This window comes from Entelurus aequoreus, linkage group LG16 (assembly GCF_033978785.1).
Source record: "Entelurus aequoreus isolate RoL-2023_Sb linkage group LG16, RoL_Eaeq_v1.1, whole genome shotgun sequence".
Classification (NCBI taxonomy): domain Eukaryota; kingdom Metazoa; phylum Chordata; class Actinopteri; order Syngnathiformes; family Syngnathidae; genus Entelurus; species Entelurus aequoreus.
The window spans coordinates 34,653,178-34,678,328 of record NC_084746.1 but is presented as its reverse complement, the minus strand read 5'-3'; the positions used below and the strand labels follow the sequence as shown (position 1 = coordinate 34,678,328).

The following is a 25,151-nucleotide window of genomic DNA, read 5'->3' as shown; positions in this document are numbered from 1 at the left end:
GGGGTTGGTTTTGGGCGCAGTGTGTGGAGTCCCACAAAAAGTCTTTGAAACACCTATATACCGGTATAGCTCGGTTGGTAGAGCGGCCGTGCCAGCAACTTGAGGGTTGCAGGTTTGATCCCCGCTTCCGCCATCCTAGTCACTGCCGTGGTGTCCTTGGGCAAGACACTTTACCCACCTGCTCCCAGTGCCACCCACACTGGTTTGAATGTAACTTCGATATTGGGTTTCACTATGTAAAGCGCTTTGAGTCACTTGAGAAAAAGCGCTATATAAATGTAATTCACTTCACTTCACTTCACCTCAAATGTTTTGGAAAGTTTGGATGGATACTCAAGATTAAGTGCATACGTCAACCCCAGAAGTAGGCAGCATGCTTTGGCCAGGTTTCCAAGATGAGTAAGGACTGGTACTCCCTCAATGATGATTCCTACTGCATTTGGCTCACGACAGATGTAGATGCTCATATTCTTCATTTCCAGGTCCTCATGAACAGTGGTCTCTGCAGTTCCCTTTGAGATACAAAAACAGTAATTTAAAAAAACAAACATCTAATTTTATATTTAATATAAGTTGTGTGATTTAATCCAGATAATGATTACTTTTGTGAAGACCATTTTGAAAACTTTTGAATTCTAATTTGAGATCTTGTACATTAAACTTGGTACAATAGATGCATTTGCAGCCACATGCTTTTTATTGGCATTTTTAATTTGCATATAAAAAACCTGAATAGAACCACCAGAAATTAAAATAAACAAACAAACAGTAATATGTTATATATATATATATATATATATATATATATATATATATATATATATATATATATATATATATATATATATATAGAGTAAATGTTTTAATGCTTGTTTAAGGGGAGTATTTTTGTTTGCATTGTTTTTTTAGGGCAAACAGAAACACAAGACAGAAAGGCATCACTCTGTGGTGCTATGCTAATCGGCTATCCTGGGGTTCCTCCCAACTAGCTGCATGCTCGACCTCCACCTGACAACTGCTGGTTCAGTCAGTTCACATAAGTAAACCAAATTTAAGCTTGTACATCAGACTGATCCAAAGCTGCTTTTAAACAATACTTACACAGTAGTCAGAGATTAGCTCCTGTCCACTCTCTCCCGTGTACTCTATGAGGCATCTCAGAGTCACATCTCTCTTCATCACTGCAGAGGCACTTGGGTCCTAGAGTTAATAGAAAAATAATAAATAAATGAATTTTGTTGGCAATTTTACTCCAAATCTGTGATATTGTTATTAGAGCATGATTACAGATTCAGTTCTAAACTTTTAAACCACTTTTAACCCACCTGTATCAGTTCCATCAACAAGTTCTTGATGCGCTGACCAGTCACTCCTCCTTTTGCACTGAAGAGCTCCAGGAGTTTCGGAGTGTACCTGTCCAGCTGGGACATAAATGTTGATTCCAGTGGAATAGCAGTGTACCTTCGGAACTCTTCATTAATCTGTAAGACAGCAAATGTTGACCGTTACTGATATTAAGGGTTTTAGTATACATTTTCAGGCAAAAAGTGAGTCTAGTATGTCATGTCCAAGTCACAATGGAAACTTGGTCAGGAAAAATAGAATGATAAATCATTTACCTGGAATGGTTCAAAGAGGGCAGGTCATCTTTCCTTAAATTCTGCCACCCCAGCAGGAGACTGTATACGTTCTGGCCATCATGTCATTGATGCTCCTGGCACAGTCCTTTTACACAGAGGGCAGGTGAATGAAGGACTTACTTGAGGTGAGTTGAGGAATTTGACTTCTGGGTGGTATCTTGACAGATGAGAGCGAAGGGAACTTCATCATTTAAAAGAGCATGGGCAACCTATATGAATGCAAGGGAAGGCATGGCTGTGTCCAAAGGTCCCATGGTGCAGTCTGTAATGCTTTAAAAAAATCACTCTTGGTTGGCACAACAGTGCTGCACAATTTACAGGGCCATCCCATCTGTCGTTGTAGAGAGAGAGAGAAAAAAAGACAAGTTATGGTTCTTGGATATATAAGCCTGATGAGAGCCCTTTATATATGTTTTTTTTACACCCTAATATACTCAATTGCAGTGTTTCCTCTGGATTTTTTTGTAGCTGCGGTGGTCTAAGTTGGTAACCTAGCAACAGTAGGGTGGTCCGGGGGCATGCCCCCACGGAAGAAAATTTTTAAAAATGACCCTTTAAATCAGGGGTCCCCAAACTTTTTGACTCGGTGGCCGCATTGGGTTAAAAAAAATTGGCCGGGGGCCAGGCTGTGTGTGTATATATATACCTGTATATATATATATATATATATATATATATATATATATATATATATATATATATATATATATATATATACAGGTGTATATATATATACATTGTCTTTATAATATGTTTTGTCATTTAACATCAATTAACATTGATGTTCATCAACATTTAACATTGTCACGTTATCGATGGGAAAATTCATTTTTAAACAATATGATTTGCTTGAGCGACTAGGAGACACCAAGAGTAACAAGTGGTAGAAAATGGATTAGAAAGGAAAGATTAAAAAAAAAAAAAATTTAAAACATTTGTGGGCCGTATTTTGGATGCGGGGGGGCCGGATCCGGCCCGCGAACCGTTGTTTGGGGACCCCTGCTTTAAATAGTGACTACTAGTGAGATTTTGGGGGGGAAAAATGTTGAGATTGAGACTTACACAATGAGTGTTATTCTTACAAGAGTAGCATTTTGCCTAAGAGTGTGCATGGACAACAGGTCTGAGGGGTTTCAGATAGCTCTGTCAAGTGTACCTAGCTAGCTGCTAGCAACTTTTAATGCGAGCTAGTGAAGCAGCTTTAATGTGGCTGCTTATAAACTGAAGAATAAAATATTAAACTACCACGCAAATAAAACGCTAATTATAAACTGCACAGCTATAACAATGTTTGGTTGAAGTTAATGAGCTGTTGGAGGTAAGAGCAAATTCGAAATGGCAGTCGACGGGAAAAGTAGCAAACTAAATATAACGTTGAGCCATGCTTTTGAAAATGTATACATTTCAATCCTGGCAAATACTGACTTTTAACAATATAAATTGTTACTTACATGAGTGATGAGTCCGGTAAAGTGTTTTCCTTGGGCTCCGTGAAGAGACGTGTCTGGGCTTGTTCTTCGACAGCTGCATGAACGTGGGCGGGTCCTGACGTTTTAGGTCTGATATAAACCTTTGAACTGAGTTTTGCTAAATCAATTTATGTTGGAAGTCCAATAAAATTAATTTTATCACATAAAAAATTAAGTTACGAAAATATTCACACGTTTTACTTATAGATAACTCAAAAACTATAAAAAATAAAAATACATTGATTTATTGGAATAAATATACTTTTAAAAATAAAGTAAAATGGACAATACCACTGAAAGAGTTTTTACAGTGTAGTCCATACAGTAAACATAAAGACAAGTGGCCCCTCTATCCAGATTTTCTGAGAATATGAAAAATAAATAGCTTTTTAAAATTGCAGTAGACTTGACTCACCGAAGACTGAGTAGACCACAGCCACAGTTATGTCCAGAGGTACAGGGATGCTCGACTGAAAGGTAATGTCCTTGTCCGATGCCCCCATCTGAAGAAGGAAAGAAAAACAGATGAGATATGTTTTATTGAAAGTATTATCTTTTTGTACAAAGTCAGGAGGGAAGTGGCACAGACAGAATACCGTATAAGGTTCAATAGATGACGTGATGGTCGATAAAGAAGAGGGGGTACATGACTGGCAACAGAGAGATGGACCTGATCGCAAGTCATATTTCTGATAATAAAACAAATTGACTTCAGCATTACTGGATAAATAAACATCATACAGTAAATGTTTGTATGGAGTTTTCAGTAACATCTAAAAGGTTGTGGAGGTCTGTGGAGTTTTTAAATGTGAACAATTCAAACAAGATACATTTAGAAACTTACAAGAATCTACATAAAAAGGACTTTTTAACATTTTTAATAGAAATAACGGGATGAGGCGGGAGCATAACAGTACAATTGAGCATTACTGTGTCTTCCGGACCATAGGGCGGATTATGAGGCGCACCACCGATGAGCGGGTCTAGTCAGGTTTATTTTCATACAAAAGTCGCACCAGATTATAGGGTGCATTAAAGGGGTCATATTATGATTTTTTTTTCTAAATGTAAAACACTTCCTTGTGGTCTATATTACATGTAATGGTGGTTCTTTGGTCAAAATGTTGCATAGATTATGTTTTACAGATCATCTTCAAGCCGCTTTCTGACAGTCGCTTCAGGATGTGCTGTTTTGTGGGTGGTCTTATTTACGTGGCTCACCTTTGACAGCGTCTTCTCCCCGTCATCTTTGTTGTAGCGGTGTAGCGTGCAAGGACGGGAGTGGAAGAAGTGTCAAAAGATGGAACTAACTGTTTTAATGACATTCCGACTTTACTTCAATCAATAACGGAGCAGCATCTCCTCATTCCTGGCTCACTAGTGCAACAACAAGGCCGGAAATGTGTCCCGTGAAAAAACGTCCGACCGGAACTCTCTAATTACTAAAGTTCCTTGGGTGAATAATGTCTATTCAGTAAACCGGTATGTCTGTTTCATGGCGAGTTTACTGACAGATATAAAATAACTTTACACTACTTTATATTAGAAATGGCAACCGCAGAGGATGAATGTCCAATAACAAGAAGATAGAGAAAAAGAAGACTACGGTGTCACCACGGCCTACAAAGGCGGATGCGCACAAATTTTCAGGATTTATGCAGATCCCAAATACAGATCCGCAGGTACCAGAAGGTAAGAAAAGTTGCATTTGCATAATATTGCGAAACAAAACGCCAGATAATATGTCTTACCTTATACACACACCATAATAATACTTGTATGTTGAAGCACAGTACAATCCTTCAAGCGGTGCGGCTTCATAGCTTACTAAAGTCGTACTAAAACATTTTGATAGAACATTACACACAGTGCTCAAAAATCTATATATTCAATGGAACATAAAAAATGTTGGTGTCGTTTACTTGAGTCATATTGCAGTCTACACCTATCTTTTATGTGTGACTGCCGTCATATTGCAGTCTACATGTATCTAATGTGTGACTGCCATCTACTGGTCACACTTGTTATTTCACCATGTACCAAATAAAATAACTTCAAGGTCGGTAAGCACAACCAGACTTATTCCGTACATTAGGCGCACTGTCGAGTTGTGAGAAAATGAAAGGATTTTAATTGTGCCTTTTAGTCCGAAAAATACGGTATTTTAATTTTTGCCATCTAATTATGAATTGTCCCCCTTTTTTTATGGATGAATAAACATGTGTGTAACGTGGACCAATTGTGCAACCACAGATAGAGAGTTTGGTCGTGCATCCTGAGCCAATGAGCCAAAAGCTGTCAGGAGAGTGAGGTTTACACAATGTACTATCACACAGCCACAGTAGCTGGTTAAGATTTAATAAAAATGTTGAAGTCAGTTATGTATAGAGACGGAGTTTGTGAAGCTCCGTGAAGTTTTTACATTTAAATAATTCAAACACGATAAATACAGAAACTCACAAGTATCACACTAAAAGCACAATTACCTTTACAATCAGTGCAAAGTCAATTAATACAAGTTCACCAAACAGCACTTTCGTCGAAACACGTCTTCGCTAGCAAACATTAAATACCTCGTCAAGACACACAGTCGCTCATTTTAAACAATTAGTCACCAAAAACATTTACAAATGTGACTTTCCCAACATGTTTGATAGATAAAACATTAACAACATGGCTATATTTTCAGTTCGTTTGGATACATTTTGCAACATTATGATTTGACCCCCTTTAATATTCTTCAGAAAACATATATAAAGATGTTTACCTACAGTTAGTTGACACCTTTGGATTTTAGATTTAAATAAGATAGATTTGTAAACTATTGAGTCTCAAACTAAAAGTAGAATTTCGTTTACAGTCTGCATTATTAATTAAACAATCCGCACTTTCGTCAAAACATGTCTTAGTTATTATTAGTTATCATTAATAATGTAACAAGTGAGTCATATCGAAGACACGCTGTTCAATTTAAAACATTATTATGGCACCGATGTGTCAAATTTAGACTCTATAAGTCACATGTAACTTCATTCAAAGACAAACATATGTAGAAAGCAACCAGACTTACCTTAATTAGGGATATAATCACGCCAGCCTTGACGCTCTAATTTGATCCAATTAAGTTAAAAGAAAACTTCCCAAGATGTTATTGTGTTCTTAAACGTGCCAGTCGGTCAAGTTTTGGTGCCTAGAGAAGATGAAGCACCGCTAAAGATGCTGATGGTAGTGTCTAACAATATGTAGGTTGCTCTGTTCTAACTGAGCTCCTCTTCCCTGCCAGCTGATGACGTCACAGGCAGCCTTCATTCTCACACACTGGACTTAATTACCTTTTACTTTAAAGCTATTTAAGCTGTTTCATGGTTAAAATACATAAAAAATACATAAATAAGTTTTGTGTATGTCTGCACTTCAGAAATTTAGCATGCTATTTTTTTCTCTCAACACAAAAAGTATCTGCAAAAAAAAAACCCCCAGCAAGATTAACATACAATTAAAAATAAACTTTGTGTGTGACCGAGAAGGAGCAGGAAGAAGCAAAAGATTATAATGTTCTGCCACATCAATCAGATAATCTGATTTGTAATCATCAACACAATTCACAATCACCTGATACTTGACAGTATTAACAGGATACATCCATTCATCCATCCATTTTCTACCGCTTGTCCCTTTCGGGGTCGCGGGGGGTGCTGGAGCTTATCTCAGATGCATTTGGGCGGAAGGCGGGGTACACCCTGGACAAGTCGCCACCTCATGTCAGGGCCAACACAGATAGACAGACAACATTCACACTCACATTCCCACACTAGGGCCAATTTAGTGTTGCCAATCAACCTATCTCCACATATAATATGTAATTACGTCATATACTTATAACAATGAACCCACAATTTAATCCAATGTTGTTTAAATTCAGTAAATACATTACAACCTTAAAGAAGAACTGCCCTTTTTTTAAATTTTATTTTGCCTATCATTTTTACGCTGTCTAAGTCGTAAAATATGGCCAGTACGAGGTAACTAACCTGCAGATAATGAGAGTACTGAGCCGATGAGCTGCTACATCGCCACTGAGTTGGTGAACGTTTATTCTGCAATCTAGATTATAAATCAGTCAACTGTAACTGTCAACACCTTGTACATCGGGGACCGTGTGCTGCTGACGCCGACTGGGGATGTTGTGGATCGGTTGAAGGAATCAATCCCACCGACATGTCTACCAATGAGGAAGCAGTGCCTGGGGACCCTGCGGTGGGCTCTTCTATTTCTGGGGCTGAGGTTGCCGGGGTAGTTAAGAAACTCCTCGGTGGCAGGGCCCCGGAGGTGGAGGAGATCCGCCTGGAGTTCCTTAAGGCTCTGGATGCTGTTGGGCTGTCGTGGTTGACAATTGCTTGGACATCGGGGACGGTGCCTCTGGATTGGCAGACTGGGGTGGTGGTTCCTCTATTTAAAAAGGGGAACTGGAGGGTATGTTCCAACTATTGTGGTATCACACTCCTCAGTCTTCCCGGTAAGGTCTATTCAGGTGTACTGGTGAGGGGGCTATGCCGGATTGACGAACTTCAGATTCAGGAGGAGCAGCGTGGTTTTCGTCGTGGTAGTGAAACTGTGGACCAACTCTGTACTCTCGGCAGAATCCTTGAGGCTGCATGGGAGTTTGCCCAACCAGTCAACATGTGTTTTGTTTTTTCCTGTTGGGGAGTGTTCAGGGAGTATGGGGTATGCAGTGGTTCTCAACCTTTTATCAGTGATGTACCCCCTGTGAACATTTTTTTAATTCAAGTACCCCCTAATCAGAACAAAGCATTTTTGGTTGAAAAAAAGAGATAAAGAAGTAAAATACAGCACTATGTCATCAGTTCCTGATTTATTAAATCGTATAACAGTGCAAAATATTGCTCATTTGTTGAGGTCTTTCTTGAACTATTTGGAAAAAAGGATATAAAAATAAGTAAAAACTTGTTAAAAAATAAACAAGTGATTCAATTATAAATAAAGATTTCTACACATAGAAGTAATCATCAACTTAAAGTGCCCTCTTTGGGGATTGTAATAGAGATCCATCTGGATTCATGAACTTAATTCTAAACATTTCTTCACAAAAAAATAAATCTTTAACATCAATATTTATGGAACATGTTCACAAAAAATCTAGCTGTCAACACTGAATATTGCACTGTTGCATTTCTTTTCACAGTTCTTTTTGACAGACATTTAAAAAATCTCACATACCCCTTGGCATACCTTCAAGTACCCCCAGGGGTATGCGTACCCCCATTTGAGAACCACTGGGGTATTGGACCGCCTGATTGTGGCAGCCCTGTATGATCAGTGTCAGAACTTGGTCTGCATTGCCAGCAGTAAGTCAGACTCGTTTCCAGTGAGGGTAGAACTCTGCCAGGGCTGACCTTTGTCACAGATTCTCCTTACAACTTTTATGGACAGAGTTTCTAGGCACAGTCAGGGCGTTGAGGAGATCCGGTTTAGTGGCTGCAGGACTAGGTTTCGGCTTTTTGCGGATAATGTGGTCCTGCTGGCTTCATCTGACCAGAATCTTCAGCTCTCGCTGGATCGGTTTGCAGCGGAGTTTGAAGCGACTGGGATGAAAATCAGCACTTCCAAGAGAGAGTGAAGTGCCATCTCCAGGTTGGGGAAGAGATCTTGGCCCAAGTGGAGGAGTTCAAGTACCTCGGGGTCTTGTTCACGAGTGAGGGATGAGTGGAATGTGAGATCGATAGGCGTATCGGTGCAGCGTCTGCAGTGATAGGGACCGTGCACTAGTCCGTCGTTGTGAAAAAGAAGCAAGCCGGAAGGCAAAGCATTCAATTTACCGGTCGATCTACGTCCCTATCCTCACCTTTGTTCATGAGCTTTGGGTTATGACCGAAAGGACAAGATCACGGGGCGTGGGGCCCTCCCTTAGAGACAGGGTGAGAAGCTCTGTGATTTGGGAGGAGTTCAGAGTAAAGCCGCTGCTCCACTACATCGAGAGGAGTCAGATGAGGTGGTTCGGGCTTCTGGTCAGAATTCCCCCCAAATGCCTCCTAAGGGAGGTACTTAGGGCACGTCTGACCGGTAGGAGACCACAGGAAAACCCCAGGACACGTTGGAGAGTCTATGTCTCCCAGCTGACCTGGGAACGCCTCGGGATCCCCCAGGATGAGCGAGACAAAGTAACAGGGTAGAGGGAAGTCTGGGCTTCTCTGCTTAGGCTGCTGCCCCCGCGACCCGACTTCGGATAAGCGGAAGAAGATGATAGATGAAAGGATATATATATATATATATATATATATATATATATATATATATATATATATATATATATATATATATATATATATATATATATATATATATATATATATATGTAAACTTCCATACAGAAGTTAAGATAATAAGGTTTTGTGGTTCATGATGTGCTTTGTTTTCCCTAAAGTTCCAATAGTTTTTGCGAATACCTTTGGCTGTCTGATACCACACCCAAAAACATACTTTCAAGTGCTATTTCAATTTCTGAGTTATCAACTTCCAATTTGACATTACTTTGTAGTTTCCGACTTCCAAACAACATTTTTTTTTTTTTCTTCAAGTGTAGAGACAGTTTGTTTTTGTCAAAGCAACATTGTAATTTATTAACTTCTTTCATCACTACTTCCAGTAGCTGCTGCAAGTCCTCCCCGGAGCAGAAGATATTTGTGTCATCAGCAAACACCACAAACTTCAATGTATCTGATACCATACAATGATGCAAATAATGAATAGTAGGGGACCCAATATTGACCCATGTGGGACACCACATGTGATACACAAGTTTTCTGACTTCCGTTGGCCCATTTGTACAAACTGTTGTTTTTTTGTGCAACTTTTTATCCAATGTAAAGCCACCCCTCTGCACTATACCGCATCTTCCATTTTCTTAAACAATGTATCATGGGTATTCATGTCAAACCTTCGTTAAATCAGTAAATATACCCACTGCAAATTTGTTGCTATTTATGGAGGTTGTTAACCCATGTACTCGCTCCGTTGATTTTGATCTTGCTGTGCAGAAACCAAACTGACTTCCCATCAGCAAGTTGCGTTTTTTTCAAATAAACTTTTACAAGTACACTATATTGCCAAAAGTATTTGGCCACCTGCCTCGACTCACATATGAAATTGAAGTGCCATCCCATTCCTAACCCATAGGGTTCAATATGATGTCGGTCCAACTTTTGCAGCTATTACAACTTCAACTCTTCTGGGAAGGCTGTCCACAAGGTTGCGGAGTGTGTTTGTAGGAATTTTCAACCATTCTTCCAAAAGCGCATTGGTGAGGTCACACTCTGATGTTGGTCGAGAAGGCCTGGCTCTCAGTCTCTGTTCTAGTTTATCCCAAAGGTGTTCTATCAGGTTCAGGTCAGGACTCTGTGCAGGCCGGTCAAGTTCATCCACACTAGACTCTGTCATCCATGTCTTTATGGACCTTGCTTTGTGCACTGGTGCGCAGTCATGTTGGAAGAAGAAGCACCTGCTCCAAACTGTTCCCACAAGGTTGGGAGCATGGAATTGTCCAAAATGTTTTGGTATCCTGGAGCATTCAAAGTTCCTTTCACTGGAACTAAGGGACCAAGCCCAACTCCTGAAAAACAACCCCACACCATAATTCCTCCTACAACAAATGTCACACTTGGCACATTGCAGTCCGAAATGTACTGTTCTCCTGGCAACCTCCAAACCCAGACTCGTCCATCAGATTGCCAGGTGGAAAAGGGTGATTCATCACTCCAGATAACGCGTCTCCACTGCTCTAGAGTCCAGTGGCGACGTGCTTTACACCACTGCATCCCACGCTTTGCATTGGACTTGGTGATGTATGGCTTAGATGCAGCTGCTCGGCCATGTAAACCCATTCCATGAAGCTCTCTGCGTACTGTACGTGGGCTAATTTGAAGGTCACATGAAGTTTGGAGCTCTGTAGCAACTGACTATGCAGAAAGTCGGCGACCTCTTTGCACTGGATTTGTTGCACAGGTGGCATCCTATGACAGTTCCACGCTGGAAATCACTGAGCTCCCGAGAGCGGCCCATTCTTTCACAAATGTTCGTAGAAACAGTCTCCATGCCTTAGTGCTTGATTTTATACACAGGGCCAAGTGATTAGGACACCTGATTCTGATCATTTAGATGGGTGGCCAAATACTTTTGGCAATATAGTATAATTTAGAGAACTTTGAGAGTAAGGATCTAGGGCTGTCGTCGTTAAAATGTGTATGTCAGAATAATTTTAGCGATTTTCATTTTTGTGTGGGAATGTACCAGTTCTAAATGATACATTACATATACTCTATGTTAGTGGATCAACAATTTCATCAATTACCTTTTTTATATTTATATTAATATCGTTCCAAGCTGAAAACCAAAAAAAAATACTCTAACAGAAATGCAAAAAACTATAAGGTACCATATTTATCTTATTTTGTCCATTTGTTAGCTAGCATGCTACTTCCTTGTTCCTGGGGGATGATTTAATATGACTGGACTTTACATTTTCATTTATGGGAGGGGGAAAACACTTCCATTGTGCCACAAATGGTAAACATAGAAAATAAATAACTAACAAAAGAAAAAAGATTACAGTGTGCCATATTTAAGTAATTTTGTCAATTTGTATGTTTGTTAGCGAGCATGCTACTTCCTAGTTCTTGGAGGATGACCTAACACAAGACTGTGTACTTTTTTTAAATGATTATTTCTGGGTTGGACTGGGAAACGGATAAGTCGTGACTAATAGCAACAAGAATAATTACATCAGCAAAAGTGAAAAATCTTGACGCACCGAATTTGTTTGTAGGTTTGTTAGCCAGCATGCTACTTCCTGGTTTATGGAGGATGATGTAAGGAGAGGGGTTCGCCTTAGACACTCTAAGTTGCGCCTACAAAGGCGACGACGGCGGAAGTGAACCATGTTTTAAAGACATGGCCACGGGGGCGCTGACAACGCGAGACTGGACCCCTGATTTGTAAGGTAATCCAAGATGGCTAACGCAACGCACCACGGTTGTTATTTCGCTTGTTGAATGTATTGCTTTTTCGGATAATTACATGCAACCCTTACCCTAACTTAAACCATAACATTTAACTTATTTTCAGCAGTGTTTGTTTGTTTGTTTTATTTCCATGTACGTATTGTCTCTCCAGTTTCATTCCGTTTAAGACACACTTCAATTCCGTTATCGGGCACGCAGCTAGATGTACCATATTTTTCGGACCATAGGGCGCACCGGATTATAATGGGTACGGCGTGGCGTACCCATTTGGAGAGTGGCCGTGCCAGCAACCTGAGGGTTCCTGGTTCGATCCCCACCTTCTACCAATCTAGTCACATCCGTTGTGTCCTTGAGCAAGACACTTCACCTTTGCTCTGATGGGTTGTGGTTAGGGCCTTGCATGGCAGCTCCGGCCATCAGTGTGTGAATGTGGAAAGAGTGTCAAAGCGCTTTGAGTACCTTGAAGGTGGAAAAGTGCTATACAAAGTATAACCCTTTTACCATTTACCATAAGGCGCACTGCCGATGAGCGGGTCTAGTCAGGTCTATTTTCATACAAAAGGCTTACCGGATTATAAGGCGCATTAAAGGGGTCATATTATGATCTAAATTTAAAACTATCTGGGGGTCTACATAACAAGTACCGTAATGGTGATTCTTTGGTCAAAATGTTGCATAGATTATGTTTTACAGATCATCTTCAAGCTGCTTTCTCAGCGTATCTTCAGGATGCGCCGTTTTGTGGGCGGTCTTATTTACGTGGCTCACCTTTGACAGCGTCTTCTCCCCGTCATCTGTGTTGTAGCGGTGTACCGTGCAAGGACGGGAGTGGAAGACGTGTCAAAAGATGGAGCTAACTGTTTTAATGACATTCAGACTTTACTTCAATCAATAACAGAGCAGCATCTCCTCATCCGTGGCTCACTAGTGCAACAACGCCGGAAATGTGTGCCGTGAAAAACCGTCCGACCGGAACTCTCTAATAACTAAAGTTCCTTGGGTGAATAATGTAAACTCACTACAGTTTTAGCGCTTTGATAGCTAGTCTACTGACAGATATAAGTAAGAACTTTACACTACTTTATATTAGAAATGGCAACAGCAGAGAATGAATGTCCCATAACAAGAAGGTAGAGAAAAAGAAGAAGCTTATGATTACGGTGTCGGCACGGACTACAATGGCGGACGCGTGCAAATTTTCAATCCAATCAATCCAATCCATTTTATTTATATAGCACATTTACACAACAAGAATGTTTCCAAAGTGCTGCACAGCCATGTTAAAAACAATATTAAAAATTGTTGAGTAAATGTGATCTCATTGTTATTAATGCTGTTTCTGTGTATCATGAGAAGAGAGGCTTGCCGTTGTTGTTATGCGCCTCCAATAGGTTATGTACGGTAGTGCCGGTTCATCCGCGCTATCGTCACGTGATCTCTTCCGGTTCACTGCGCGCCAGTAAATGACGTGACACACACACAAAAAAGTTCGATGGAGTTGTGTTCTATTTTCCACAGTTACCGATGTTTTGTTTCCCGGTGTTGTGAGGCATTGCACTGAACCATCCTTAAAATAAACCATCATCTTTCATATATATACAACTGGAGTATTCATTGAAGATGAGTGAAGAAGGAAGAAACCCAACAGGTTATGGGCCCAGACGTGCAACGGGAGGAAGATGGCAGCGCCTGATCTTCAATGGAGACGAGGACAACTACGAACTTTGGGAAGTAAAATTTCTTGGTCACATGAGACTTGAACATTTAAAGGACACAATACTTTCCTCTGGTGAGGTGGACCCAGAGAAGAATGCAGAATGCATTGCAGAGATAATCCAGTTCCTAGACGACAAAAGTCTGTCGTTGGTGATGAGAGACGCTGCTGACGATGGTCGCAAAGCACTACAAATTTTACGGCGCCATTATGCCAGTGATGGTAAGCCAAGAATTATTTCCCTGTACAACAAATTGTGTTCCCTGAAGAAAGACTCAGAAGAAACTATTACAGACTACATCATTAGAGCCGAAAAGATAGTGACTTCTTTAAGAAATACAAAGCAAGTAATAAGCGATGAGTTGAGCATTGCTATAGTTCTGCGGGGCCTACCGGAACCATACAAACCATTCGTCATTCACATGACAGAGCAATGATGAAGTGACTTTTGTGGAGTTCAAGAGCAAACTACGAAGCTACGAAGAGACAGAGAAATTTGAACGCAAACCAAAATCAGACAACGTAATGAAAGTGGACATAGCGTCAGCGACCTGTTATGGATGTGGGAATCGTGGACATTTTGCGAAAAATTGTCCCCACAAAACAACACCAAAGTGGTGCAACTACCACCGGAGCACAACACATACAGACGCGACGTGCAGAAGAAAAACCAAGCCTGACTCTGCTAAACAAACTATGGAGAAAGAAGAAGATTCAAAGGAAATTGGCACCTCCTTTGTGTTCCAAGCCAGTCATTTGGTGCTTCCAGACGGCATCAAACAAAATGGACTGATGGTGGACTGTGGGGCGACGTCACACATAATCACTGAGAAGAGCAAATTCACACGATTTGATGAGACTTTTAACCCAAAAAAACACTACATGGAGTTGGCAGATGGAACAAGGAAGAACAACGTGGCGCTGAAGAGAGGCGATGCAGTGGTTCTTCTACGCAACACAGAGGGGAGAAGCGTCCCCGTCACACTGAAGAACGCCTTGTTCATCCCAACCTACCCACAAGACTTCATGTCGGTGAAAGCAGCCACGACTAATGGAGCTCAAGTGATCTTCGGAGAAGGACAAAACCGGCTCATCACGAAAGAAGGAAACACCTTCAAGATAGAAGTACACGAGAGACTGTACTACCTCAAAACGGTAAACCATCAAAAACCGTATGATGATTCTGTGCATGACATGATGTCAAAAGACAAAGTGAATCTATGTTGTGATGTGAAAACATGGCACAAGATCTTGGGGCACTGCAATGTGAATGATGTGTTGAAACTTCAAAATGTTGTGACAGGCATGACAGTTACAGGAGATGCAAAAATAGAATGTGACATTTGTACACAAGGAAAATTCACTAACACTAGGAACAAATTACCTGATGTCAAAGCTAGTGCACCCCTAGAGCTGGTGCACACTGACCTGGCCGGTCCCATTGACCCCATTGGATTAGAAGGGCATAAATATTCAATCTCATTTACTGATGATTATTCAGGGACAGTATTTGTTTACTTCTTGAAAAATAAGAGTGAAACTACCCTTGCGACAGAGAAGTTCATTGCAGACGTTTCCCCATATGGCAACATAAAATGTATGCGCTCAGATAATGGAACCGAGTTCACTGGAAACGTTTTTCAAACACTTTTGAGAGAGAAAGGTATCAGACATGAAACCTCATCACCTTATTCTCCTCATCAAAACGGTACAGCTGAAAGACAGTGGCGAACACTGTTTGAAATGGCAAGGTGTATGCTACTAGAAAAAGAGTTACCAAAAACATTATGGCCTTATGCTGTTCAAAGTGCCGCCCACATTCGGAACAGATGTTACAATGACAGAACAAAGAACACACCATATTTCATGCTAACTGGAAAGAAGCCCAACATTTCAAAAATGTGGGTGTTTGGCTCGGAGTGTTACGCATACACTCACAGTCACAAGAAACTTGAACCAAGGTGTGAGAAAGGAGTATTTGTGGGCTATAGTAAAAATAGTCCAGCATACTTGGTCTATGATCCACAGTCAAGAAAGGTGTCAAAACACAGACTGGTAAAATTCACCAAAAAGAACACTGCAGAAAAAGAGACACAAACAAATGCGTATGACTTGGAAATCCCAGATTGCGAAAGCAATGAAACCAAACTACCTGACACTGTGTCAGAAAAATCAGTGAGCATCGAAAATCAAACTGTAGCTCAAAATGATGTTGATAACCAAACACAAACTCTGGAAGTAGAGGAGGATGTGGTGTTAGATGATGCCACAACTAACACAGAGACTAGAACAGAACAAAGAGGTCATTACCCAAAGAGAGAGATAATTGTTCCTCCAAAATACTTAGAGGAATATGTAACAAACATTGATGATATTAATGAAAGCCATGACGTTATTGATCACTGTTGCAGGGCAGTGTGTGGGGTCCCACAGACGTATAAAGACACCCTGATGTTATCAGAGGCAGCCAGTTGGGAAAAAGCCATGAAAGATGAGTTGGCATCTCTCAAAGAAAATGACACATTTGAACTAACAACATTACCAAAAAGGGAAAAATACAGTAGGCGGAAAGTGGGTTTATGCCCTCAAAGAAAACACAGAGAAAGGACAGCTTTTCAAAGCTAGATATGTTGCCAAAGGATACAGTCAAACTGAAGGTATAGATTATCAAGAAACATTTGCACCAACCGCAGACATTACTTCTGTGCGTGCATTGATGCAAATAGCTGCCCAAAATGACCTCACCATCCACCAGATGGATGTGAAAACGGCATATTTACATGCCCCCATTGATGAAGAGATATACCTAGAACAACCAGAAGGTTTTCAGAAAACATCGGACACAGGTGAAAAACTAGTATTTAGGTTGAAGAAATCAATCTATGGCCTAAAACAATCAGGAAGAAATTGGTACAAACTTCTAAATGACCATTTAGAGCAAAACAATTTCAAAAGAAACCTATCTGATCATTGTGTCTACCGAAAACAAACAGAAAATGAAACAGTCATTGTTATCATGTGGGTGGACGACCTGATCATTGCCGCAAGTAGCAAAGAAGCACTTGAGCAATTCAAAGACACAATGAAAGCCAAATTCAACATGAAAGACCTGGGTAAGATATCTTATTTCCTGGGTATTCATTTTGAACAGAAACAGAATGAAATCAAAATGGATCAAAAGATGTACATACAAAAGATGGTTGAAAGATTTGGCATGTCAGAAGGCAAACCTAGAAGCACTCCTTCTGAACAGAAAGTAGAACTGAGCATTACAAATGAAAATGAGTGTGACACTACCGAGGTGGTAAACCCCAAAGAATACCGTGAAATCATTGGTAGTTTGATCTATGCCATGACCTGCACCAGACCAGATATAAGCTGGATTGTTGGTAGGTTATCACAAACATTGGCAAAGCCAACAGCACAGGATCTATTTGCTGCCAAACATGTGCTAAGGTATCTCAAGGGTACACATGACTTTGAACTAAGTTTCAAGAAAATTGAGGAAGGCCTCAACCTGATTGCATTTAGCGATTCAGACTGGGCATCATCAGTGGAAGACCGACGCAGCACTAGTGGATATTGTTTCGGTCTAACAAAACAAGGTCCAGCTATATCCTGGAAATCAAAGAAACAACCAACAGTTGCATTGTCAACTTGTGAAGCTGAATATATTGGCTTATCCACCACTACACGAGAAAGTATTTATATCACCCAACTGTTGAGTGGCATGGACAAATGTTTGTATGATTGTACAACAATTCATGGAGACAATCAAGGGGCTCTTTTGTTGAGCAAAAATCCAGTTAATAGACAGAGGTCCAAACATATTGATGTTAAATATCATTTCATTCGTGAGGCACTCACTGAAGGGAAAATTTCATTAGTTTACTGTCCTACAGAAGACATGGTTGCAGACATCTTAACAAAACCTACTACAAGAGCCAAGATTGACAAATTCAAATTATTCTTTTTTGGAAACTAATGTGTTTCACTGTTTCATTGTCATGAGATCAAGGGGGGGTGTTGAGTAAATGTGATCTCATTGTTATTAATGCTGTTTCTGTGTATCATGAGAAGAGAGGCTTGCCGTTGTTGTTATGCGCCTCCAATAGGTTATATACGGTAGTGCCGGTTCATCCGCGCTATCGTCACATGATCTCTTCCGGTTCAGGAAATGACGTGACACACACACAAAAAAGTTTGATGGAGTTGTGTTCTATTTTCCACAGTTACCGATGTTTTGTTTCCCGGTGTTGTGAGGCATTGTACTGAACCATCCTTAAAATAAACCATCATCTTTCATATATATACAACTGGAGTATTCATTGAAGATGAGTGAAGAAGGAAGTGTAGTGGATTGTCCGAAGCTTAAGCAGGCAACAAAAGTAGTTTAGTACAACAAATTTATTTACCCATTATCAGAAGTGCAGGTTGAATTGAGTTGGTCGTGCAGACAAACCACAAGTTACTCCGGAGCCAACAAGACACACACAAGCCAAAATCACCCCCGAGTTCCGGTCTTCTCCCATTTTTTATATGTCTGTTGTGCGTCATCGTTCCTTATCAAATGCGTCAATGTCTTGTTTTGCTTTTCCTATCTGTTCCATAACAACTCGAATTCTGTAGACAGTCAACACATTCTATAGACAGGTTGGCACGACTTAATATTCACTTTTGTCCCACAACTGGTCCATTCAATGGCACAAAAATACAAGAGTATTGAAAATGAGCGGACATTCTTAAAAGACAAGAAATATAGGTCAAAAGGTCAGAAATTCTACTACATACCCGCCTTCCAGGGTCTTAAGACCCTGGACCAAAACCATTTCTGATATAGACCACTAACTTAAATCTCTACCGCAGATAGAGGCAAAAACCTCAATGTTTTTATACGAGGCAAAAATTCCGTCTATGACCCTCCTTCAGAGCGATCGCTGTTACCAGCCTGCAGTAAAACCATCTCACAGAACACAATTAGTGGCCTACCCTTTGATTTAGTAAGGGAATAACAAATACTTTGATCATGGACATCATTGAACATAAATAGATGAATGTATATGATCAAAGTATTTATCCTGTTCGTGACGCCAATTTGTGTAGTGGATTGTCCGAAGCTTAAGCAGGCAACAAAAGTAGTTTAGTACAACAAATTTATTTACCCATTATCAGAAGTGCAGGTTGAATTGAGTTGGTCGTGCAGACAAACCACAAGTTACTCCGGAGCCAACAAGACACACACAAGCCAAAATCACCCCCGAGTTCCGGTCTTCTCCCATTTTTTATATGTCTGTTGTGCGTCATCGTTCCTTATCAAATGCGTCAATGTCTTGTTTTGCTTTTCCTATCTGTTCCATAACAACTCGAATTCTGTAGACAGTCAACACATTCTATAGACAGGTTGGCACGACTTAATATTCACTTTTGTCCCACAACTGGTCCATTCAATGGCACAAAAATACAAGAGTATTGAAAATGAGCGGACATTCTTAAAAGACAAGAAATATAGGTCAAAAGGTCAGAAATTCTACTACAGAAGAAACCCAACAAAAACAATATTATGCTCCACCAATGACTGAATAAAAACAAAAAATAAATGAATAGAAAACCAATATAAAAACAATATAAAAAATAAATATGATTAAAAAACGATTTCAAAGGGTAAAACCAATTAAAACATTAAAATAGAAATCAAAATTTATAAAAAAACACAGAGGACAACAGAGGACAGAAGACCACACAACTCACACGTGCAAATTTTCAGGACTTAATTGGTGCGGCTTCATAGCTTACCGAAGTTGTACTAAAACCATTTTGACAGATTTTTGAGCGCCGTGTGAAATGTTCTATATTCTCAATGGAGCATTTATAGTTTTGGTGTTGTTTACTGGCATAATATTGCAGTCTGCACGTATCTCTTATGTGTGACTGCCATCTACTGGTCACACTTATCATTACACCATGTACCAAATAAAATTGCTTCGAGGTCGGTAAGTACTACCAGAATTATGCCGTACATTAGGCGCACTGGGTTATAAGGCGCACTGTTGATTTGTGAGAAAATGAAAGGATTTTATGTGCGCCTTATAGTCCGAAAAATACGGTGCTTGGATGTGAGACGACTGGACCATACCATTTTTAATTCCGGGGTGGGGGGGAATGCTTCCATTGTGACACAAATGGCAAAACCAGAAAATAAAGCACTCAAGCAAAAGTGAAAAAGTCTCATATTCATGTTAGCTAGCATGCTACTACCTAGTTGAAGACAGCAAAACTGTACTATTTTTATTCTGGAGCGGCCAGAACCTTTCCAATAGTCTGCACTCTGTAATCACTATTCTAATGTGCTCGGGACTTCCATTTATCCAACATTATAGAGCAACTTTTTCAAATCATCAGCCACACAATAAGATGATATAATGCAAGCGGGCTGTATTCCATTTCCATGCTTCGGCTTCTCTATCTTCTAATAGCCCAGAGTGATAGTTTTCATGGTGAAGTGATTCATTTAGTGCACAACACGCTTACTCATTCTGCCAGGCGCTGGACCAAAGAGCCACGGGCAGATGCCGCTGAAATAACCAGGCCTCTTTGAGGGATGTTGCTCGTTTGCGGCGGCGAATGCTGTACAGTAGCGGCTAATGACGCTCAGGTAAAAAATGCATCGACTGTGACTGCGACGTCCAGGATGCCACTCAGCCTACGTAGGACAATCGCACGCATTTTCTTCCATATTAGCATGCAGCGTGTTCGCGGAGCATGAGCAATTACCACTCAGTGGGGGACGTCTGGCATCAAACTATCGATTTGTTTCAACAGCGAGGCTGCAAGAGAGCAGCAAACATGTTCTTGCAAGTGTTACGTTATATTGTTGGAGTCCATTACAACAAGAGTTCTGAGCAAGTCCAACCATGAGAGACTATCGTGATCCAGGTGTGAAAATGGGAGCTTTTTTTTTCTCGATTACAATTTATTTATTTATTTATTTTTATTTATTTTTTGTATTTATTTTTATTTTTATTTTTATTTTATTTATTTTTTTGTCCTGCCCAGCTTCTCAGGCAAATCATATAGTAGATGTAGATGCCCATATCGGCTGTTCAGATTTACTTTACAAAAGAGAAGTGTAGGATACTTCTCTTGTTGCCTTATTTGTATTTTGACTTTATTAAATGTATTTATATTATCATTTGGTGCAGCCGGGCCGGAGCAGGAGGGGATAGAAAGAGAAACAAAGGAAGACAGAGGGGGGAATTGTGGGGACAAGAGGGGGATTAGACAGAGAGACAAAAACAACAACAGCAAACACAACAACAAGATGTCCGCTAACTTTTTGCAACTCAACGCTAAGAAAACGGAAATGCTGATTATCGGTCCTGCTCAACACCAACATCTATTTAATAATACCACCTTAACATTTGACAACCAAACAATTAAACAAGGCGACTCGGTAAAGAATCTGGGTATTATCTTCGACCCAACTCTCTCGTTTGAGTCACACATTAAGAGTGTTACTAAAACGGCCTTCTTTCATCTCCGTAATATCGCTAAAATTCGTTCCATTTTGTCCACAAGCGATGCTGAGATCATTATCCATGCGTTCGTTACATCTCGTCTCGATTACTGTAACGTATTATTTTCGGGCCTCCCTATGTCTAGCATTAAAAGATTACAGATGGTACAAAATGCGGCTGCTAGACTTTTGACAAAAACAAGAAAGTTTGATCATATTACGCCTATACTGGCTCACTTGCACTGGCTTCCTGTGCACCTAAGATGCGACTTTAAGGTTTTACTACTTACGTATAAAATACTACACGGTCAAGCTCCTGCCTATCTTGACGATTGTATTGTACCATATGTCCCGGCAAGAAATCTGCGTTCAAAGAACTCCGGCTTATTAGTGATTCCCAGAGCCCAAAAAAAGTCTGCGGGCTATAGAGCGTTTTCTATTCGGGCTCCAATACTATGGAATGCCCTCCCGGTAAAAGTTAGAGATGCTACCTCAGTAGAAGCATTTAAGTCTCATCTTAAAACTCATTTGTATACTCTAGCCTTTAAATAGACTCCCTTTTTAGACCAGTTGATCTGCCGTTTCTTTTCTTTTCTTTTCTACTCTGCTCCGGGGTGGACCGCTAGCCTGTCCATCAGATGGGGACATCTCTACGCTGCTGACCCGTCTCCACTCGGGATGGTTCCCGCTGGCCCCACCATGGACTGGACTTTCGCTGATGTGTTGGACTTTCACAATATTATATCAGACCCACTCGACACCGAGGATGTCGTTGTGGCTTGTACAGCCCTTTGAGACACTAGTGATTTAGGGCTATATAAATAAACATTGATTGATTGATTGAACAACAACAGAGCAACATCAGCAAATACGACATGTACAAATATGATGGTAAAAGTAATAGCAAATAAGCAGTTAGCGAAAATAATACAGAAATGACAATGAGCATTATTACACTAAAAATGGAGCAATATGAATACCAATAGAAATAGTGCTATTGATAATAAACAATACCAATACTTTTCCTTTATTATCAACAATACAATTGTTCAAATGCAACAATACATATACGTAATGATAACTTGAGATACGAAAGAATGCAGAAAAATGGAGGGGAAGAAAGAGAAGCAACCTACATTAACCTTGTAGATTGTTATAGTAACAATAGGTTAAGCTTTGTCAGTGTGCCATGTGTTATACCCAGTTTACCCTAGGGCAACAACGTTAATACATGTTTGATGAAACGTGATTATGTGCATGAGTGTATGTGTGCATATGTACTTGTATATGTACAGTATGTGTATATGTGTGTTTGTACAGTGAATGTATATGTATAGAATGTGTATGTGTGTGTTTGTACAGTGAATGTATATGTACAGTACGTGTATACAGTATGTGTGTTTGTACAGTGAATGTATATGTACAGTACGTGTATACAGTATGTGTGTTTGTACAGTGAATGTATATGTACAGTACGTGTATACAGTATGTGTGTTTGTACAGTGAATGTATATGTACAGTATGTGTATATGTGTGTTTGTACAGTGAATGTATATGTACAGTATATGTATGTGTGTGTTTGTACAGTGAGTGTATATGTACAGCAGGGGTCACCGACGCGGTGCCCGCGGGCACCAGGTCACCCGTAAGGACCAGATGAGTCGCCCGCGGGCCTGTTCTAAAAAATTTTTTTTTAAAAATAAAAATTTAAAAAAAAAATTTTTTTTTTTTTTTTTAAATTAAATCTACATAGAAAAAACACAAGATACACTTTCAATCAGTGCATCAACCCAAACAACCTCCCCCATGCACACTCATCCACACCCACTCACACAAAAGGGGTTATTTCTTTCTGCTACCAATATTCTGGTTCCCACAACATAGACAACACATCTGCAAGGGACACAGTCCATGAAGCACACATGATTGTATAGGCTGCTGGTCCACTAACATTTTCATTAATTACTATTTTTTATGTAATTATTTTTATATTGTTTTACTTTCTTTTTTATCCAAGAAAATGTTTTTTATTTATTTATCTTATTTTATTTTATTTTTTTAAAAAGGGCCTTATCTTCAACAGACCAGGTTGTCAATGAAATTAGATTTGTTTAAAGGTTTTTTTTTAACCAGGCCCAGTCCAGATAATGTCCAAGTCGGACTCAGCAACACACACCTTCATTCATGTACACAGAAAAAAATTAGGGAACACAACAGATTGCATATAATTTATAAACAAAATTACATTTTCAAAATAAGCATTTATGTACAGTCCAGATTATGTCCAGGTCACTCAAATTAGGGAACACAACAACAGATATCATATAATCTATAAACATAATTATACTTTCAAAACAAGCCTTTGAGGACTTCTCATCTTTTTTTTTAATGTTTTTTGGCATCATTATCGTTTTCAACCATGTAACTTTCTAAAATTAGAAAATACTGAATAAATGTTTTAAAGAAAGTAATACTAAGTGAATATCTGTTTTTGGCCTTAAAAATAAACATTTTACCGAGTACTATAATTAAATTGACTAAATCATGATTGTCAATGAACTCTCCTAAAATAACAGAAACCACATTAAGCTTCATAAACAAACCAATCCTTAAACACATTTTTTCAACTTCCACCCAAAATAAAGACACAATATGACAATACCAAAACAAATGCATGGTGGATTCAGGCTCCTGACAACAAAATCGGCAATCATCTGACTCTGTCATATTCCATATTTTTAACATTTTCCCTGTGGGTAAGAAGTTATAAATAATTTTAATTTGAAAATAACAATTTTGCACATCTATAGTGGTTTTATAGATTAGTTTGAATATGGCATCCCATGGCAACGGGCAGTCAAAAAAGTCCTCCCATTTTCCATTTGTGTTGTATGAGGCAGCCTTCAAAGATTTCTTTATTAAATAAAAATTATATATTTTTCTATTTATTTTAGTTCCTTTTTGCCAACTAGAATTTCTTGTTAGAGGTTTACAAACTAATAATTTAGTAGTTCCATAATTAATTATTTGTTTCCATCTTTTCCCAATTCCTCCAGTTAGTTGATAAAATGAAAAGGTTGAGCAAGCATCACCATACGTAGCTCTAAAGTCATCATACTTCATAATTTTACCATTCTCATTGATAATATCATTGACAAAAATATATCTTTCAAACATATTTTTCCAAAAGAAAGGCTTTCCATCTATTACAATATTAGAGTTCATCCATATTAACTGCTGCAAAATATCGTCTCTTTTTTCTGGCACAGAAGTTTCAGGCCCCCATATTCATACTCTTTGTACAAAACCTTTCTTTTAATCTTTTCTGGTTTGCCGTTCCAGACAAAATCGAAGACCCTCCGCTCATAAATCTTAAAAAAGTTTTGTGATGGAGCTGGTAATGACAAAAACAAATAAATAAATTGAGGAATAATTAACGAGTTGGCAATAGACATTTTACCATACAAGGTTAGGGATTTCCCTTTCCATAATTGCATAATTTTGTCCAGCTTTCTTAGTCGATTATCATAATTTACTGAGCCTAGATCTTCCAGATTCTCTGGGACAACAACACCAAGTATGTTAACTGGTCCATCTGTCCACAAAAAAGGCACTTTGCGTTCCATTCGAAAGGACGTTCCCTTTAGATTTCCGATCCTTAACATTTTACATTTATCATAATTAAGCTTGAGGCCAGATTGCTGTGAAAATATGTCCAAAAGATTTAGAAGGTTCCGCAAACAATGAGGAAAAATCTTATCTTTGTGAATCAGCCTTTTC

At 39.4% G+C, this 25,151-nt stretch overlaps 1 protein-coding gene across 2 annotated transcripts in view; it reads right to left on the bottom strand.

The window, feature by feature from the left end:
• The window catches only part of LOC133631341 (opsin-5-like), a 54,918-nt gene that overhangs the window by 17,902 nt on the left and 11,865 nt on the right, over positions 1 to 25,151 (bottom strand). Inside the window, exons 1-2 of one of the 2 annotated variants that reach the window (XM_062023527.1) lie at positions 6,180 to 6,416; positions 3,525 to 3,612 (exon numbers count right to left, since the gene is read on the bottom strand). In XM_062023527.1, the coding sequence (XP_061879511.1) occupies positions 3,525 to 3,612 (88 nt within the window). In that variant the 5' untranslated portion in view covers positions 6,180 to 6,416. Of the gene's footprint in view, positions 1 to 3,524; positions 3,613 to 6,179; positions 6,417 to 25,151 lie in introns of those variants that run through there. The other variant, XM_062023526.1, reaches the window with a different exon arrangement.